The sequence below is a fragment of the Zootoca vivipara genome, chromosome 8 (assembly GCF_965207765.1).
Source record: "Zootoca vivipara chromosome 8, rZooViv2.hap1.1, whole genome shotgun sequence".
NCBI lineage: Eukaryota > Metazoa > Chordata > Lepidosauria > Squamata > Lacertidae > Zootoca > Zootoca vivipara.
The window spans coordinates 23,291,097-23,311,862 of record NC_142591.1 but is presented as its reverse complement, the minus strand read 5'-3'; the positions used below and the strand labels follow the sequence as shown (position 1 = coordinate 23,311,862).

Below are 20,766 nucleotides of genomic sequence, written 5' to 3'. Positions count from 1 at the left end.
GGCAGCGCTGGAGAGTTCCCCTGCTTCAGCACCGATCAGAGGCACTCAGGGATTTTCAGTTGCAGCAAATCCCAGCGGGGCTTGCCGGCACTGCCCATTAGTCGACTGACATTGCCTGAAAACCTCACTTTTTGAACCAATCCTACTGGGGCTTAAATTTGGTGCCAAATTTAAAAGGCCCTGAATACAAGCCCCGCCGAGCAATTTCAAGCTCTTGCCAAATTGATTATTAAGTGTTCCGGGTCTCAGAGTTTAGGGTGCAAAATATGAAAAAGAAATGACGATGAAAATGGGTCCTCGGTTGCTGCAGGGATGCATATAGCACACTGCTTCAAAGCAGGAAACAAGATGGATTAAGGCCAACAGATGAAACAGCAAATCCCTGTTTGCCCCATTCAACTCCATCACTTGTTACAGAAGCATGTAGCGGTCAATGTGGGTACGAAACATGATCACTATTTTGTCTTCTCTTTAAAAGAAAATGGCATAAGCTAAAATAATTTGCTTTAATAACCATCTCTAAAACCATTAAATTTATATTTAATTATCCAAGTTAAATATAGCCAACTGAATAAACTGGACAACCACAGAAACCAAAACTTCTTGCCTCCACAGAGTGATATATAGCTCCTTTAAGATGCCTTGTATACTGTAGAAATTTCCAGACACTCTGCATTGCAGGAAAAATACTGATTAGCTGCATAAGTAAGTGTTTTCAAAGCTCTGTATGTGTCTTCCAAAAGAAAGGGTGAAATTAAACGAGTATTAAAGGACAAAGCAGTACAAAGGTTGCAAAGGGTTTCTATGATTAACTTCTCCTAATTTCAGTATTGTCCATTTCAAAGGTATTGTTAATACACACTTTCAGATGAAAGCTACTTTACACCTCTTATATTGCACAAAATCAATCATGAAAGCATTAGAATGCATTCTATAATGAAACAACATAGGATCTAAGTGTTGAATATTTGTTGTGTTTGCAGTTAAACACAACGTCAGAAACACTTTGAAAAAACGAAACAGGAAGGAAACTTTTTTCAAACTTATCTAAACTATTAAATGTAATCTGATGTTAATGTTTCACACAAAACACTGGAGTAGAAAAACATTTTAGAGATTTTGCCATTATTTCACGGTAACACATTACTACGTTAAGAAAAAGGTATTATCCAAGAAATATTCCTATCAATACAAAGAACATATATTAAAGACAAAAATGTGAAAATGTCACCTTATATAGCGTTTCTGATCATGTAATGTTGATGGAGTCTCAAGCAATTTATCCAAAAGTAGTTTCCTTAATGCATCAACTCGTGTTTCAACTTCAGCATAATCTATGGTTGTAAAGAGGATAAATTTGGTTTTCCTTAGCATAAAATGTTATGTATATGTAAAGCCAAACCTTTTAAACAAAACCTTTATTAGTTCAAGCTTTTTAAGCAAACTTTTAGTAGTCAAAAAGTACAAGATATTACACAGGTGACTCTCAATTTACACAGGGGGTAAATTCTGGTGATAGTGTGAAAAGCCAAAACCATGTATAATCAAAACACATTGGGTTCAATGGCGGATGGGATTGCCAAAGGCCCCCCCCCCGACATTTTTTTAAAAAATTGCCAAGCATATAAAGCTGAATACAGGAAAGTTAGATGTGCATAATTTGTGAGTTATCTGTACTACTATCACCTTCATATAATTTTCTTCCTCATTCATTACATTTGTTAGTTCTCTGCTTTTCATGTCTAACCACCAGTAGAAAGAGAAGCTGGAATTTCTGTTACTTCTTCAGTCAAATCCTTGATTTGTTTTATTACTAATTTCATCTAATTTCATTTCACTCTGAAATCATAGTTTATACTTACAGATCTAGAAATATGTACCTTGCAGAACATCAAAAACCACATGTAATATGCAACAATGTATTCTTAGAGAATCGGAAAAGAAATCGTACTAGGATTCAGAATCCTTTTCTGCACGCAGGCAACTTATATCTTAATTTTAGCCTGGAAAGATTTGCAAGAAAATTATTTTTAAAAACTGCAGGCTGCAACTCCATAGCTTTTTAAAAGATACAAAAAGATACAAAAAGAAGACACCCCAAATCTCAACCTGTTTTGTGTTACAAAAGGACTGACAATCGCCTGCTATATGCAGTACAGAATAATGTACATTCTCTTGTACTTCTCAGGTGGAATCTGCACTGTTGTTTCAAGTAATTATTCCACACATTGCAAAATGCCTCGCATAAACAGAAATCAAATGCCACAGAGGGCTTCTTAGCTTGTGCTGTTACTCTTTCCCAACTGACTTTAACAAAGTCCAAAACTCACATTTTTTGAACACTTGAACCTCAGTCTTCCCAAACAATGACTTCGCTTTTTCATAGTCATTAATGACTACATCATAATCACCCTTGAAAAATACAGAAAGGAAAGAAAAAAGATTTGCCATCAGAAATATATTGTGTTCATTTGGGTAAAAATCATATCTGTACTGTATCTTAAAATAACAAGTACCTTTTGAATGTTTCTTTCAATATTCAATGGAAGATTAAAAAGAAATTTGAAGCGTTGGAGGACATTGAGTGCATTTCTTGTTGAATCCGCTTTGTCTTTGCGACCCAAAACTTCCTGGAATAAGGTATCTGCAGTGTTACTTGCTCCTTTTTTTAAAAAAGGAACATACATGTAAATAAGTTGTTTACAATGGAAAGTAGAATAGCTTGTAATGAGTTTTAACTATGTATCTGTCAAGCTAATTATAGTGATTAATTATAGCTACATTAACACACACAAACATTCATATTAAATGTGTAAGAGATTTTTTTTTTAAAAAAACCCACTAAGGTTCTGAATCAATATTTTAGAAATGTTGATTACTTAATACTCTTAATGTGGCAGAAACCACAGTACAATTAAGGCAACCCTAGTTCTTAGACCAAATTCTTTGACTTCATTGTGGTGACTTTAGAGTTTGCCTTGGCTACAGAGCTGAATTTTACAGTTCTACCTAAGCCTTGTAAGCAATTTGATCATTACATAATACATTCCTTTCATTACAGAAGGATACAATGAAACAAACACAATTTTTAATGCCACTGATATGTGCAACAAAATACAGATTTTGTTCTTTGGTGGGAAGAGAAACAATAAACAGATAACTGGACTTTTTAGGAAAATGTGCCTAGCAGGTTACCCTTATTATTTTCCATTAAATGATTCTGTTTAAGAAATTTATCAGATTACAAGCTCTGACTTTTCTTTGGATCCAGAGTTTTGAGCAACACAGACTGGTGTTAGCAGATCCAGAACAAGGAACCTAAGGACCTGAGTGGATGAGAATCTCTGTGTTAAATGTTTAAATTATGAGAGATCAAGTCGTTAATTGTGTTTAACCTTCATGGCCTAACATAGTATATCCTAACATAGTATATAAAGCATGTTTCAGTTTGACAAAAATATGCCCCTGCCTCTTGCATTCACAGTAAGATGTATTAGACATTTTACTTTCCCCCCCTTCCTTCAAACCTGTGACTTATTTTTAATTTACCAGAAAAGGGTGAATGTTTTTAGCTCTTTTGATGGCTGCCTGTAAAAAAAAAAGTTTCTACATTATCTGGTCTAGTGACTATAATTTAAGCAAAGATGAAAAAATTACATCAGTCTCACTGGGTGGCTTGCATGCCATTTTCTCTCGTCAACACTGTGGGTGGGCTGCTCATGTTAGAAGTAGCCTTTGTAAAATAATTGTTATATCTAAATAATGTTTAAACACTGATGAAGTTTCAAGCCCTCGATGCAAGAAACTTTGTTTTGCCAGGAGAATTGGTCCTACTACATTTCATGGTTGTTTGGGGGGGGGGGGACAAAACACACCACAATTACCTGATGGCTCAAAACCTAGTGGGTTAATTTTTGCTAAATCCTATTCTTTAGGAATGGGTTACCGGATTACACTTTACTTTTTTTTTTTAAATGCTTCTGGAAAATGAGTATCTGGAAGAAAATAATGTTCCAAATCAAATGTGGTCTTCTGATAAACAAGTGCCTCTAAATGCATTTTGATTAAAAACCACATGACATTATTCATTTAAAGTCTGAAACAGATTCAAAAACATTTATAGTCAGCTCAGAAGAATTTACTGACATTTTAGTGATTTTAAATTTCCAGTTTTGAAACATAGATCAGCACAGTCAAGGAACTCCAAGACAGTTAGCATATTCAAAAACAGCCTTCTTCCAGTTGGTAGAAACAGTGAAAAGCTATTTTTATTCAAAATTTATTTTTCTTTATTAGTCTGCAACAATTAATGTTATACCATTTCCTATTACAGCAAATGGCACCTATTCTGGCCAAGATGACCAAGAATTTGGCAAGAAATTAGTATTTTTAAAGAGATCTGTATATAGTATACAACATCTTATTTATACAAAACAAATATTGTCGGCCAAACTGTTTTGTTTTGTTTTAAACTGACCTTACTCAAACAGGGTTGTTTTATGCAACTGAGGTTAACTGGCTCATGTCTTGAAACCCTCAGAACTGCTACATTTGTCATACTGCAAAAGTTGGTAAAATTGCATTTTTCATCACTTTGGTTTTAAATAAAGTTCTTTTCCCAGATGTCCTAAGACTGAAAGAACTGGGATGTGAGAAGCTGTGCCTGAAATTCTGGCTCACACTTGCTTCCCTCCAGCTTTGCCTGTAGGGAAATGAGAGTCCCAACAGACAAGTAAACTATAAATATGAGATTCTGTATAGCATACCGCTGTTCAAAGCTTACTACTTCCAACTGCAGTGGTGAGACTTTAATCATACGCAAACAAAACATCCTGACATGAAAAGGGAGAAGAAAATGCCTTCATGTCACTTTTCTGATTTCATTCAATATCCTCAAAAAGTGAGTCAGTTATCAGGATGCAGCTCTGTGCTTACTGATACAGTTTAAGGGAAGTATTGCTTCCACCGAGGAAGGTAAAAGAACTTGCATCACAATGAAACAAAATAAAAGTCTTTTGCAAAATACTTTTCTTTTTAACCAAATACCCTGATTAGCCATGTGCTTGAATTTATCCAGTATAATATCCATTGCAATTTACCACCACAAAAAACACCTTCTTCATATTTTAATGGTTCTTCTGAAAGACTCCCTGTCTCTTGAACAAAATGCCAGATAAAAATGTTTCCCAGTTTGGAAGTCAAGTTATTTCAGCTCAACTCTGGTTAAGATGGAGTAAAACAACACATATTTAGAAACCAGTCTTCAAATCATGAACCTCTATTTAACAGCACTATATAAGTTTGATTTAGAATGCTGGGATGAATTTTTTTTTATACCGGTATTTCAGCATTAACTTGTCTTCTTCCTTCAAAATGTAGTTTATTACAATCCCATTATTTATTAAATTGTGATATGTGTTTCAAAGCAAGAGAGGCAAAGGTCACATCTTCTGCTAAAATTGTTCAAGTGGAAGAGTAGGGTGTGGCAGTCCTGGATATAACAAACTCATATGAAGTGGATCAGTTACTCTAATGTCGTGGCTTCATTCAGACAAGGCAAAATCTCTGTATTCACCAAGCAGGGTTTGAAATGAAACCCCTATAAAAGCTTCAAACTGGTATGCTAAGAAAGATCGAGCAGTGGAGAACATGAATATCTAGTGCTAGCAAACCCAAGATCCCATTCTGCAAAAAGAAAACACTTCTGGTCATGCAGAGGTGGGAAGTTTTCACAACTTTCCAGCCCTTTCTGCAGTCCCCCGAAAACAGGTAGTCCACAGGGTCCTTTGACTTTCTGGAGTCAACTTTCTGGGGGTACAAGGGCCTGCAGGGATACCAGGGTTAAACTGGTGAACCCTCTCATGTAGCAGGATCTTGCAATCTAAGCCTCTGGCTGAGTAGAAAGCTAGGGAAAAAGTCTGATCGTGCATAATATAATTATTTGCTTGGAACATGCCATGAGACAAAAACTCCCAGTGTCTCTGCAAATCTCACAAGTATTTTCAGAAATGCCATCAAGTGACAAAGGTTTCGTGTTAGAAATCACTTTCTGTAATTTGAAGGCTTTTTTATATTTAGGACAGGGGTTGTTCACATATATATATATAGAGAGAGAGAGAGTTCAACAGAAATTCTTTTAAATAAATAAAGTGATATCACCAGACTGAGGCACAGAGCATTCCTGGAAACCTAAAGAGGCTAAGGAATTTCTCAGATTTAGCAGAAATGGAAATGTTAGTGTCTTCAGCGCATATCAAAGACTCAGGGAGCCATCCTATACACAAAGCAAGCCAGTGTGAGTTAAGCTGATGTAAAACTACACCAGATCCAAACCCCGCTTGGCTGTGAGGCTACTGCTGGCTGAGCTGTAGAGAAACAAGCCTTTAAAATAGAGCTTGAGTTATCGGCTTTTTGTTGCCTTAACTTTGCTGAGTTGCCAGGTCATGTGACTGAGGTGACCATTTCCCCAGTCTCGTCCCACACCCAGAGCAGCCCTTTACCAGGGTTTGCATCTGCTTAAGGTTTAGCAAGCTTGGCTCAGCTGGCTGGGTCCCAGATGGGTCAGGATGGAGGAGAAATGCCAATGTATGTCCAGCTGAGCCGAGGAAGGGGAGTCCAGCCAGAGTAGGCTGGCTTTGCTGGAAACCTCAATGCTCAACCAGAGAACCTAAACTGCTCATGTTAGAGGATGTTGCTATAGGATTGCTCCCCAAATGGCTACCATTTATCCAATATTTTGACAAATGGCATCCAATGCAGAAATACAAGACCACGTACTTGCAAAATTATTCCATGTCTTGATTGATATTCTGAAGAATATGAAATGTTAAATGATATAATAAAAGCTATTAAACTACACTCAATAAACCTGCCTCATATCTAGATGAATTTCCCTTTGTAATTAAATCCTATGCAATGCTGTCAATTGTTAAATTCTTAGACTCCATATATTCTCATGATCTGGGAATAAGAATCTGGGGGGGGGGGGAGAATGTATTTTCCCCAAAAATTTCAAAGTCCATGAAATATGCTTCAACTTGGTTATAAAACACGAAGTCTATAAATAGCTGTTACTGGGTGTTCAAAACTCACTGTTCAGAACATTCTCTAGTTTTTGCGTCATGGATCCTTCCACTTTTTCTGTTCCATCCACTTCCAGTTTTTGATGGATTGCTGAAATAAAACATCTTGTTAAATGCCAACCATTTTAATGGGTGAGACAACATGTCTGAGCAGAACTCTTGTTAGATCTGAGCGGTACGTGTTTGTTACAAAAGAATTAGGGATCTAGTGAAGCGGGCACTGTTGATAAGATCCAGATACTTCAGACTTCTAAACTCTCCCATTCTGCAAGCTTATGGTATGATCTTTGGCAGCACGGCTGAAGTCATCAACCTGTGGGGGGCCAGGTTTCCTTATTTAGTCCTCTAAATTAACATTGAAATTCTGTATTATATATTGGGCTTTACTGTATGTAGCATAAAATAGTTCTGCTTCATATACTTTATTTTGCTTCATTGACTATAATTTCTTGCTTTATCTGACTCTCAAGAAGCAAATTTATTTTGTAGGTCCTACTGTGCTCTAATTTGGAGAGGTCAATGTGCCACTGTGAAATATGATAAACTAAATATAATTGTTATCTCGCCAACTTTTCACGCCTTCCTCAAACCACTGGTCTTCACTAACAGTACCTGGGCACACTGCCACGACTTTCCTTAACTCTAAGAGTTTTTCCATGCCTGAGTTCTTTATGTATTTATTTAGGGTATCTTACCAGAATATTCCCATGGTAGCTTCCAAACTAAAATACTTTTTTTTTTTACCCTTTGCTTCCTTCACTCCTGATGTCCACTAACCTTATTCTTGTTCTATTATTCTCTGCTATTGCTTGTTCTGTAGCATATTTCAAGGGCTATTGTGACTAGGAATCCTTATTAAAACAGGTAGTTTATGAAAAACACACACACAGGATTTCTGAAAAACGGTTCGACTGAAAACATAACATTTGAATATTTCAAGTTTAGGCAATGGGACCTCTTCCTTGAGAACGGTGGTGGGAGAATATTTGCTGTATTCATTCCCACCAAAGTCCTTCATTTATCAATTTACACCAAGGGTGGGAAGCTTGTTCTGCAGGCCTATGCTTTGAAACTGACTTTCATGTGAAAATAAGAAATGAAAAACCTATAGGGCAAGCCAAAAATATGCCAAAGTAGATGTTAAGACTTCTTGTGCCGTGTCACACATCACATGCCTAACTAAATGATGCTGAATTAAAAGCCATTATCCGTACCAATTTGGAATGTGGAATGTCTACAAAACTATTGTTTTAGATGTAAAAAGGGAAAGGGAAAGAAGGGCTGATCTTACACAGTTTTGCCAAACAACAAAATGTTCACTGGAAGGAAGTTCAGTAGTGGCTTGCTTTGGCATTCCCAAAATATTTACAAATCTGGTAAAATGATATATTTTACTGGATCCGTTTAATGTGAAAATATGAAATCTTCTTGATCACCTTGCATGTTTGTATACCCACATAAGTTCACTCAGTTACACAGATGCCATTTCTACCTGCATCTCACAAATGATCACGCTCCAATGCCGGCATCAACTAAATGCAGCCACTTTACAATTAAAGTACATTAGGGAATTAATAGACAAGATCTGACAAGAGAGATGTATTAATTTTTCTATGCAAATTAAGCTGATCTGCATAGGTAATTAGCAGTAGAAAATTTTCAGTTTGCATAGGAAAATGTTCTGATGCCCTAGAGAGTGATGTAATTTAGTATGTTTATATTACTTGCATTTGGTAAACAAAGCTAAACTCTTTGAAGCTGCCAAGCTTGCCTAGTTTCATATCTGCAAATGGTATCAATTCACTAACAAACTTAATAAACAAGAAGATCTTGTCATGGAAAAATAAAGCGCCGAAAAATGTTCTGCCCCACCTGATTAAAATTTGATATGACCACCAAGAACCAGATAAAATATATTCAAGGGCTAGATTAGGACCACCATGCCTGTCCAACAGCAATGAAGGCAACTGGTAACGCTACAACTCTTTAGATGAAGTATCAGTTACATGGCATCACCCCACACCCACACTTTCCCATTTTTTATTCACTGCTTATACCAGCACAAACTAGAAATATATTTCTTTTTGTATGCTGCCAAATGGGAAGAAGACCCAGATTATGTGGCTTTCACACAGACTGGCAATTAGATAAAAAGCAGAGGACTGTCATTCTTAAGCCAATATCCATTTTACAACACTAATTACGAACAAGAGTTTGCTTTTCCAGGAGATGTGCCTGATCTAAACAATGCAACAGATAAACTAAGAAAACATTTATTATTATATTAGTGCCACAATATTAATTTTATATGTGTGGACTTAAGAGCGTAGGGCATTTCTGCTTTGCACTATCAACAAGCTGGAAAAGCCCCCAAAAGCTTTTAAATACTGAAAAGCACCTTCTATGAGATACTGCAGTACACTTATTCTCCAGTTCTACATCCACACAAACTAAACAATAAAGGCAGTTAAGAAAGCCTATAAAAGTGTAGAGCACATTGTAAATGTTCCATGACCAGAATCTCACATTTCTTAAATGTAATTCTTCCCACGAGGGGAAAAAAACAAAACACTCTCAACAAATGGGTAATGACAAATGTTCATGTAAAGGACTTCTTTTCTGATTCCAGATAGTAGCTTCCCTCAGATTCCTCTGTGCTGATAGAACTAAAGAGAGCTCTTTCCTTCTATGAACTACAGATTGTTTTAAGATGAGACATAAGCATCAGTTTACGCAAGGATCCAGTTTACGCAAACCTCTGAATTCAGGGGCCTGCTACAAACGGCGGTGAAAGAGAAAAATCTATGTATTTAATTTCTTGAAAATGAATGTATGTTATGCCAATGCATTACCTCAGTAATATAGAGAAGCCTGTTAACTCAGTCACCAGAGTAAAGTAATGTAAGCATTTATTCACTTGAGTTAATGCTATTCAAAAGTAAGAATTAGCTGTTTTTGGAGAGGCAAGTTATAAAATCTTTTGGAAATACCTAACAGGTACTTTTCACTATCAATTTACAGCTTTTCAGAACTTCCTGCCTCCACTAGTGACCTTAGTCACCTATAATGTTCATATTTGTCCGATCCATGTCCATCCACATATTCTTCTAGAAATCAGGGCAAAAAGAGAGGCAATTTATACAGTATAGTTTTCTGTACACTGCATCTGACACTTACCTGATAAGGCATCTTGTGCTTCAAAGAAAGTACTGAGACCTCCTTTGACATACTGTAGACTTCCCTCGTTTTTCTTGTTGGCTTGTTTCTTCAAATTCATTACTGCCATTTTAAGTTGATCAAAACTGAAACCAAAAACAAAAAAAACAAATTGATGGCATTCATGTAATAAACACAAAATGAGATACGGTAAATTATGAAGAGATTGAAAACCCTAGCTACACACTTAAGAGAGACACTAGAATGCCCTTATTAACACAGAGACAATTTCCTAATTTCTCCAGTGGCAGGCGCTAACTGGGCATGTTGCAGTGTTGTGCTTGCTAATACTTGATGGAAATTGTAAATTACCAGGTTAGAATATGAGAATCAGCCATGAAAAAGCTATGGTTATGTGAATTCACCACCACAAAGATTTGGAGAAGGAAGAGAACAGAACAAAAAAAAGTAGGAAGATTTACAGAAAAGGTGAGACCAGCTAGGTCTCAATATCTATTAGAAATAATACTGTTATCTGAAATACAAAGTATTGTATAGAAATAATACTGTTATCTGAAATACAAAGTATTGTATGGGTCCTTTACATTTTCTTTAAAACAAACAAACAAACCACTAGATTGGGGGGGGGGACAGAAAGAAAAGGAAAAAAGAATAGAAATAGACAAATTAACAAAATTGTCTACAACTGCATGACATAGCAAACCAAAATGTAATTCATACAGATCTTTCATCTCCTAGTTGCTGTTACTAGTCTAAAACAATAATTGGATCTTTGCCTTTTAAAATTTTGGTTTTCTATCCTTGTACTTTTGTTTATTCTTGTCATAATGACAAATGTACTTGGTTCAGCAAACATGCCAAGAGGAGGAATATTCAATTTAAATAAGTAAATACGTTAACAATGAACTCCAGCTATGAATTATGGCTACCGTCTAGAGGGCTACATTCCAAGAAATGAAAGAGTATTTCAAATCTATGGAGGTATGAAATAATGCATTTTACACACTAAAATGGTGAAATGAGAAGCACAATTTTTCATACGTATCAGAGGCAAAGTACTGGGGTGGTTTACTTTTAAAAAAACATGGTAAAAATCAAATTATTGGGTTTTTCAAGCAAAGTTTCTCAGCTATGTTCATAATAAAAACAAGAAGAGCTCAGACAAAAACCCAGGAAGTTCATCGCAGTAGCCAGCAAGATGTCTATGGGAAGCCCAGTAGCAGCCCTCTTCCACTTATGAGCCCCAAGAAGTGGTGTTCACCTACTGTGATAATAGCAACAGATAGCCACATTCAAGCTGGTGAACATTTTCTTGCATTCTTCATTCATCTCTTGCATTCAATTAATATGATAGTAAATCTTATGAATAGGAAAATTGTTCACAGAGTTATTAATTTATGGTTAACATTAATACATTTACAGCAAATCTCAGAGTTAAGATGCAATCCACAACTTTTGCAATTACTATTGTTCATTATTCATTCGCCTTCCACATGTATGCCTCAAGGTGATGTGCACGACATAATAAAAACCGCTGGAAACAATTAAAGACATAATAGAAAATAACAGCAGATGAGTTGAAAAAGGAGAGGGAAGAAAAGACCCCTGGTAGAGATCTGTTCATCCAGCTGGGAAAGCTTGTCAGAACAAAAATGTCTTCCACTGTTTCCGGAAAGTGCAGAGAGTGAGCACCTGTCATATCTCGACAGGAATACTGTTCCACAAAACAGAGGCAGCCATACTAAAAGCCTTGCTCCAAGTTACTGTGGAATGGGCTTTTGATATCTTTGAAACTTGCAGGAGAAGCTCTCCCATGCTCTGCAGCAGGGGTCAGCAACCTTTTTCAGCTGTGGGCTGGTCCACTGTCCCTCAGACCATGTGGTGGGCCGGACTATATTTTGGAAAAATATATATATATATATATGAACCAATTCCTATGCCCCACAAATAACCCAGAGGTGCATTTTAAATAAAAGGACACATTCTTCTAATGTAAAAACATGCTGATTCCTGGACCGTCCGTGGGCCGGATTGAGAAGGCGATTGGGCCGCATCCGGCCCATGGGCCTGAGGTTGCCTACCCCTGCTCTGCAGTGACTACTAGGTATTTAAGGGTTAAGGAGATCTCTCAAGTAACCTTATCCTGAAGTCCCACAATTAAGGAATTATATGCTGGAGATAGTTTGCCTGCACAAGCAATCTAGCTTGCCACGTACTGCACCAGCTGAAGCCTCTGGACCAGGGTCTCCAAACTAAGGCCCGGGGGCCGGATGCGGCCCAATCGCCTTCTAAATCCAGCCCACGGATGGTCCAGGAATCAGCATGTTTTTACATGAGTAGAATGTGTCCTCTTATTTAAAATGCATCTCTGGGTTATTTGTGGGGCATAGCAATTTGTTCATTTATTATTATTTTTCAAAATATAGTCCGGACCCCACAAGGTCTGAGAGACAGTGGACCGGCCCCCTGCTGAAAAAGTTTGCCGACCCCTGCAGTCTGGACCAACCTGAAGGTTGCCTCACATAGTCAGTAAAAGATGTTACTGACACAAATCTTTATGAGCTACTGATCTGCAACCATCAACTGCCAATTCACACCCAGCATTACTGATTACTTCCTGGATAGCATTAAAGCATCCACACAAATTTTGTATTTACTAACCTTGTTGTTGAATGGTTCTCTATCAAATACCAGGCCGCAGAAAAGTTTTCACTGGTGAAGTCAGCACTCATCCCAGGAAACAGAGTTTCCAGCTCCTTTTGTGGAAACTTTCCTCTGAAAAGTAAATAAAAAATATTTACGGAAACAAGGTCAGGAGGAAGAATGCTCTCTTACATATACAAACACAATGGATTGTCCTTCAAATGAAGATATCAAGCATTAACATTACAATCTCACATACAAGTTACATGTGTCACGGGCATCGATGGATTTCATGGCACTTTTCATGCAAATGTCTGCAGGTCTGTTTTAATGCGGCTGGGGATTTATAAAAGCTCTGGGCATGTAAGTCATTGGCATGGCCGAGGGGAGCCACCACATCCAGAATGGTATTCTCCCATATAATGGCAGGGGCACCCAGAGAAGCACTTCAGTAGACAAGCATAACATTTAGGTAGGATCGTGCAGGAGAAGGCAGTCTATTGGGTACAGATTGAAGGCTTAAAACCACCACTTTGAATAGTGCTGTGAAATGAGACTGGCAGCTAGTGCGGTTGTAACTGGCAAGGTTCCATTCAACCAGCCCCAGTCAACAATCTAGCAGAAGTATTCTGAAGCAATTGGAGTTTTCAACTGTCTCTTATTCACCCCCTGCTGAAAGAAAGAAAGAAAGAAAGAAAGAAAGAAAGAAAGAAGAGCCCTACACACAACGGACTGCAGTAATCCTATCTGAATGTCATTTAAGCAAGCTCTGTCATATTACACGTCTCCTTCATTCGTGTGAAACTTAACCACTACATTATGTTCCATGATGGATGAAACCTGTGACTACTTTGTTTTCCTGTATTAATCACTCCTGTACTTCTATTTATAGTAGTTAGCCATGGATCACATGTTTAGAAAATACACCGGGAGACGTCACAAACAAGCAGAAACCAAACCTCTTGTTTCTTAACTACTCCGGCGAACTCTGCCATAAAGGCGAACACTCTACGGTGCATGGCACATTTAGAATAAAACAGAACCCGCTTTGAGTGAACACTGCACCTCCTCCTACATCCTGTTCTTAGACCTGATTCGTATGCTACCACTGAGGCATACGAATCACCACTAACCTATAGACATGATGGAGACCTGGAACAACTTTTTCCTGCCCTACTCCAATACATCTTTTATTATGGGTCAATGTGGTTATAAGCAACCATGTCTGCTAAACCTAAGCCCACAAATTTTGTGTACAGACATTACAATTGCAGGCTGGACCACATGGAAATGGATCCCAAGCTTTTACAGTAATAAATAAATTGGCTTTCTTACTCAATAATAATAATAATAATAAATTTTTTATTGTTTATATTCCACCCATCTGACTGGGTTGCCCCTTATTCCCTTATATTTATCTTCTTCCTGTTCATAAAATGGGAATAGAAACAGAAAACAAAACAACTTGGTATGAGTTTAAGGCTCTGTGTTATAACATCAGGTCAGAAATGGAAAAATGAAGAGGATATTCTGTCTTAGGGAAGGGTGTTGGATTGGATGCCCCATTTATTTTCTTGGAACTACATGGTTCTATGAAAAATTAGAGCCCTTTGCAAGTGGTTCTGTTTAGAGCCTATACAGCAATGTTAGAGACTCAGATACATAAGCTAGGCTCCAAATGGCTCCTTAAACCAGGGTTATAGTTGCCAAAACAGAATGCCTAGTTGCCATTTTGGGGCCAGATGGCTCAAAAGTCATACCGGTATTTTTCAATACGGCTTTTTGGTTCCTGAAATTCATTCTGTTTGTGCAGATAAAAATATAACGGTAGAATTCTGTCCGATAGCCAGGTGTGAAATGTGCCTGGCACCTGGCGAATTTCAAATGCTAACCTATAGACATGGTGGAGACCTGGAACAACTTTTTCCTGCTCTACTCCAATACATCTTTTATTATGGGTCAATGTGGTTATAAGCAACACATGCAGATCGGATCCACACCATCAAGAACCCTTTAAATTGGGAAGGGACAATGATGCACTAAGGGTGGGGGCAATGACATCGTTACTGCACTGATACTATGGGAGACAATAACACAGGAACATAGCAAGTTACCTTATACTGATTTCGAACATAGCAAGTTACCTTATACTGATTTCAAACAAAGGACCCTTGGACCTTCTGCATGCACTGAGCTAGGTCTTTCCCTAACCTTTATTGCTCCCAATTCCAAATTACCTACTCATATTGTTTTGAGAACAGGTATTGCTTACTCCTCCATACGGGTATGTGTGCCTCAACTGTTGGGGGGTTGGGAAACCCAGATCTAATGCATTTAGCTATGGATAACATCTTGAAAGCCGAATAGTGGAGCTTAGATTACCAGAAACCACATGAGTGCTATTCTTCACTGTTCACAAGATTCTACTGGCTCAAATGAACTGAAGAACACATATATCTAAATAACTCAGCAATTGTCAGTAATAAGGATACTTTCCTTCCTCCATTCCCTGTCCTCCTGTCTTGCTATGGGTCCAAAGGTTATAATGTTACAGTTATGTTGCAAAAAATAGACAGCAGAGCTCCATCTTGCTATGTATAAAGGCAAGACTGTTTGTATTCTGCAAACATTATTTACTTGCTTATTAAATATATTAGTCCCCTGATAGCAAACACTATTCAAACAATAAATATTTCAGTACATATTTAAAATATAAAAACTAAAATATAAAAACCACAAAAATCCAATGACAATATAAAAACAGCAATTCAACAATTAAAAAGGGAGCTAAAACAGTAACAAGAGGTAGACAGTCTTAAATGCTAAGAAAGAAAATGGGATTTTTTTAATTAAAAAAAACTGCTAAAACAGAGGCTGTCAAAGTGGGCAGTAAAAAAAGAACAAAGATTCCACTTGTCTCTGAATGTTTTTGTTTTTTTGTTTTTAACTGATATTGAAACTTTCAACTGTGTTCTTTTTAGCTTTGATTTTTTAAGTTTTAATCCTGTTACCCTTAAAAAAATTTTTAATAAACCATATTGGAGGCCATTGTTAGGTCTGAAAGGTAGCATTAAAATGTTTGAATAAATAAGTAAGTAGAAGTCCCTTTAACAATGAAATAACATTTCAGGATGTTGACGACAGCACCTAGTATCAATTTCTATGCTTCTGGAAGCTAATCACAAAATATGCACAGGCTTATGAAAGCATGCCGAAAAGAAATCAAGTGAGACTGTGATAGGATGAGGACCATTGGGCAATGTCCATTAATAAAAACAGAATTGTATTCTAGTAAGTGGTTTGATTATCATAGCTCAGTTTGTCAAATGGACTAGATGACAGTATATGAGACAGTTGGCTCCACTCAAAGTGTGTTATGTTTTCATTGCATTCCACTGTCAAATTAATTTCTAGGACTTGCTTTCTGGCTCAAGTACCATAGCCAGCCTGCAACAGTAACAATGTTGAGTCTATATGATATATGTCTTACTTGAGAGGTGAGAGTCAAAATACAGGGTGGCAAACATCAGCTTGTAACCAAAGAGAGGCCATGCTGAGCTGCCTGGAAAATGTAAAATGGCATTATGCATCTAATTTATTTTAAAAACAAAATAAAAGTGTCACACCAAGAAAAATGAAACCTCAAATGCTTTTGCTTTTCGCTGGCTCCACTGGAGGTATGTCGAGAAGCAGCACCATCTTTAGAATTTTGGGACGTTTCCACATAAATAGCTTTTTAAAGGGGAATTAACACATGCATGTTCATCACTTGATTTCTTATCACATGATCACTCAACAAAGCTCTGTGGTGGAGGTGCTATGGCATGATTATCTATGGTAATGAGGATTCCTTATGGCTCATTCACACATGGAAATAATTGACTCATTACATCATCATTAAGCGATAATACTGATGTTGTGAATGAGCTGCCCATGATTTCAATGCAGATTTATAAACTTCCAACTGAAAAGTGGAAGCATTGAAATAAAAAGCATTGTGCTTGGGGTCATATTGAGAGATCTTTAGTAATTAATCTATTTCACAAATGTAAATCACTCCTCGGTTCTGCAGTCATTGAGCGGTAAACACACCTTACACTAGAGCTTTCCAAACTTTTCTTGTTGGTGACACACTTTTTAGACATGCATCATTTCACAACACAGTAATTCAGTTTTACTAGCAAACTAACCCCTTTCCAGCCCCAGGAGGAGCGCTGGAAGTGTTTGCACAACACACCTCCTTCTTCTTTGACAATCACTCGTAGCCGAGTAAGATTGTCTTCCATGAACACGGTTTTAACAATGAGTCCATAAGTGACTATGGAGGCCAATTCAGGATCCACACGTCCTTCCACAGTGGGGACATTACTTTCTGGGCTGGAGTTGATCACGGTGTGGATTTGACAAGTGTGCCTTCCTCTTAGCACGTTTCTCCCTTGCGTCCTGAGATCGAGTGTCTTCAAAGCCCATGACACCTTTGATAAAGGCTGTTCTCCAACTGGAGCGCTCACAGGCCAGGGTTTCCCAGTTGTCAGTGTTTATACTACATTTTTAAAGATTTGCCTTGAGAGAGTCTTTAAACCTCTTTTGTTGACCACCAGCATTACGCTTTCCATTTTTAAGTTCAGAATAGAGTAGTTGCTTTGGAAGACGATCATCAGGCATCCGCACAACATGACCAGTCCAACAAAGTTGATGTTGAAGAATCATTGCTTCAACACTGGTGATCTTTGCTTCTTCCAGTACACTGATATTAGTTCGCCTGTCTTCCCAAGTGATGTGTAAAAAATTTCGGAGACATCGTTGATGGAATCTTTCAAGGAGTTTTAGGTGGCGTTTATACTGTAAGTGGTCCATGTTTCACAACACACCTACACTGCTGCGACACACCATTTGGAAAGCTCTGCCTTACACAATCACTTGTTCTGAGATACATCCAAGTGAAACTAATTAAGGGAGCGTTGTTTACATTATTGATAAAACTAATCAGATTGATTTACTTTTGACTGCAGTTCCACCATTTGGGTTTAGCTTGCAGATGCTCCTGGATCCATTACTTTTCCTGGATAGTCAATTGGTAAAAATGGATAGATTTATTTTTTTTAACGAGATTCGGCTGTTGTCAGAGGGCCTGGTATGGCTACTCTAGAGTAACGACTCCAGCATGGTCTTTTAAGGTTTTTATTAAGTGCTGATTATTTACAGTGTTCAGAGCAGTAAAAATGCATCCTTAAGGTGAGGTGTCTGAACTCCCGAATGGCGATTGGCGCGTTTTCTTCCAGCACCACAGCTTTGGCAGACCCAACCTCTTCCCCCTACGTTTGCGTCGCAATTCGGGAGTTGGGGGAATTGGCCTCCCCCCTGTGCGTCCAACTTCCTGTCCCACCTGCGGCCTGGGCTCCACAACCTTGCCTGAGCCTCGGACACCACTTCCTGACTCTCCGCTGGAGGCAGAGCTCTCCTTACTCTCTCCCGCGCTTGGGGATGGGCTGGAACTTAAGATGGGAGGGACTTCCCTGTATCCCTCGTCCCTCACATCCATCCCCCTCCCAGGCTCCTCTCCCCCCCTTCCTAGTGGCTCTCCGCTTGCTGGGGACGAGTGAAACCCCAAGAAGTCTGTGGCATCCGAGCCTGTGGGTGTAAAAATTTCCCCCCAATCCTGCGATCTTTCTCCTTCCCCCTGAGAAGACGGGAATCCCAAGAAGTCAGTGGAGTCAGAGCTGGTGGGAGTAAAAATGTTCTGCCAGTCCTCTCCTGCCTCTGACGTCGTTGACCTCGGTGAAACCCACACCTCTTCTTCCGTGTCCTCAAATTCCGCTTCCCATCTCCATGGAGAGCTGCTGCCTGCTATCCCTTCCTCCTGCCCCTCCCCCTCTCCCTCCCTTTCCATGTGCCAGGGCTTGGGCCTGTGGGGGAACAGGGCGTGGAACTCTTCCACTAAAAATTCCTCAGGTACTTCTGTGGCCGGTATCCACTCATTGTGGGACGGCGGAGTGTCCTCCCATGCTATCAGGTACTCCAGTCCTCTCACCCCTCTCCTTGAGTCTAAAATCTCAGTTGCCTCATTGAGCTGTCGGGCGTCTCCCGTCTCCCCCCCTCCCTCTGGAGGCTGATCGCTGTCCCTGAACCTGGTACTTTCCCTGTACGGCGACAGCAGCGATCTATGAAACACTGGGTGCACTCTCATGTCCTCCGGCAGTGCTAGCCTGAAGGCTACCGGGTTGACCTGTTGCGTGACCGTGAAGGGGCCCAGCCTCCTGGGTGCTAACTTCTTGCATCGCCCCCTGGTGGGAAGACCTTCCGAGGATAACCAAACCTTGTCCCCCACCCTGATGACCTCTCCCGGTCGCCTGTGGCGATCTGCCCCCTTCTTGTACGCTTCCTTGGCCCTCTCCAAGTGTTCTCTGAGCTGCTGGTGCACCGTCTCCAGGTCCTCTGCCCAATCCTCTGCCTGTGGGCCCTCTTCCTCCTCCTCCCCCTCCCTCTCCGGGAAAGATCTGAGGTCGCGCCCGTAGTTGGCCTTAAAGGGCGACACCCCTGTGGAGACGTGCACCGCATTGTTGTAGGCAAATTCTGCCAGTGGCAGGCGATCCACCCAGTCCGTTTGCCTCTGGCTGACGTAACATCTCAGGTACTGCTGCAGAATGGCGTTGACCCGCTCCGCCTGTCCATTGGTTTGCGGGTGCCTAGCCGTCGACAAGCTGACCTCCACCTGTAGGAGGTTCATGAGCCGCCGCCAGAACCTGGAAACAAATTGGCGGCCACGATCCGAAATAACCCTTAAAGGCAATCCATGCAGTCTGAATACGTGGTCAACAAACAGTTTGGCCGTCTCTTCTGCCGAGACCGCCCTGGCACACGGTATAAAATGGCACATTTTGGACATGAGGTCCACCACCACCAACACTGCGGTCTTGCCCCTGGACGACGGCAGGTCTGTGATGAAGTCCATGGACACTACTTCCCACGGCCTGTGCGGTGTGGCTAAGGGCTCCAGCAAACCTGCTGGTGGCGCTCTGACCACCTTTGCTCGCTGGCAGGTGTCACATCCCCTTACATAATCCCGAACATCCTCCCGCACCCCTGGCCACCAGAAGTGTCTCATGACTAGGTGAGTGGTTTTGTCCCTTCCAAAATGACCCGCCGTTGGGTTGTCGTGCATCTGCTTGAGGGCCTTACCTCTCAGCTGTTTGGTTGGCAGGTACAGGGCTCCCTTGTAAAAAAGCAAACCCCTCCTTTCCTCAAAGTCTTTGGCCTGCTCCCCCCCCCTCAAAGTTCTCGGAAGATGCGGGTGGCAAATTCATCAGCTGCTGTCAGTGCTGTGAGTTCTGCCTCGCTCACCACTGCTGCTCCGCAGGACCATGCTGATGGGGGGAAAATATGCCTGGGTGCCGGTGGCAACTCCTCCTCCATGTACTCTGGCTTGCGGGAGAGGGCATCCGCCCTGACATTCTGCTCTCCCGGGATGTAGTGGATGGAGAAGTTGAAGTTCGAGAAGAACTCTGCCCACCGTATCTGCCGCTGGTTGAGCACCCTGGCAGTTCTCCAGAACTCCAGGTTCTTGTGGTCTGTGCACACCTGGATGGGGTGCTTGGCGCCCACCAGGAAGTGTCGCCAGTGCTGGAACGCAGCGTGGATCGCGAGAAGTTCCCTGTCAAACACTGTGTAGTTGCGTTCCGGCTGGGTCAGCTTCCTGGAGAAGAAGGCACAGGGTCTCCACTCTCTGTTGGCGTCCAGTTGCAACAGAATCGCTCCCAGAGCCTTGTCCGAAGCATCTGTCTCCAGGCGTAGGGGCGCATCCTGCACCACGTGGAACAGGTGCTGGTCTGAAGCGAATACCCTCTTGAGGCTTTCGAACGCTGCT

The 20,766-nt window shown here is 40.1% G+C and overlaps 1 protein-coding gene across 2 annotated transcripts in view; it reads right to left on the bottom strand.

Annotated features, from left to right (window-relative positions):
* Positions 1-20,766, bottom strand: part of EXOC2 (exocyst complex component 2) — an 85,421-nt gene that overhangs the window by 51,979 nt on the left and 12,676 nt on the right. For both annotated transcript variants that reach the window (XM_035126366.3, XM_035126367.3), the window contains exons 5-10: positions 12,921-13,034; positions 10,260-10,384; positions 7,093-7,173; positions 2,517-2,662; positions 2,331-2,412; positions 1,232-1,334 (exon numbers count right to left, since the gene is read on the bottom strand). In XM_035126366.3, the coding sequence (XP_034982257.2) occupies positions 1,232-1,334; positions 2,331-2,412; positions 2,517-2,662; positions 7,093-7,173; positions 10,260-10,384; positions 12,921-13,034 (651 nt within the window). The remainder of the gene's footprint in view (positions 1-1,231; positions 1,335-2,330; positions 2,413-2,516; positions 2,663-7,092; positions 7,174-10,259; positions 10,385-12,920; positions 13,035-20,766) is intronic.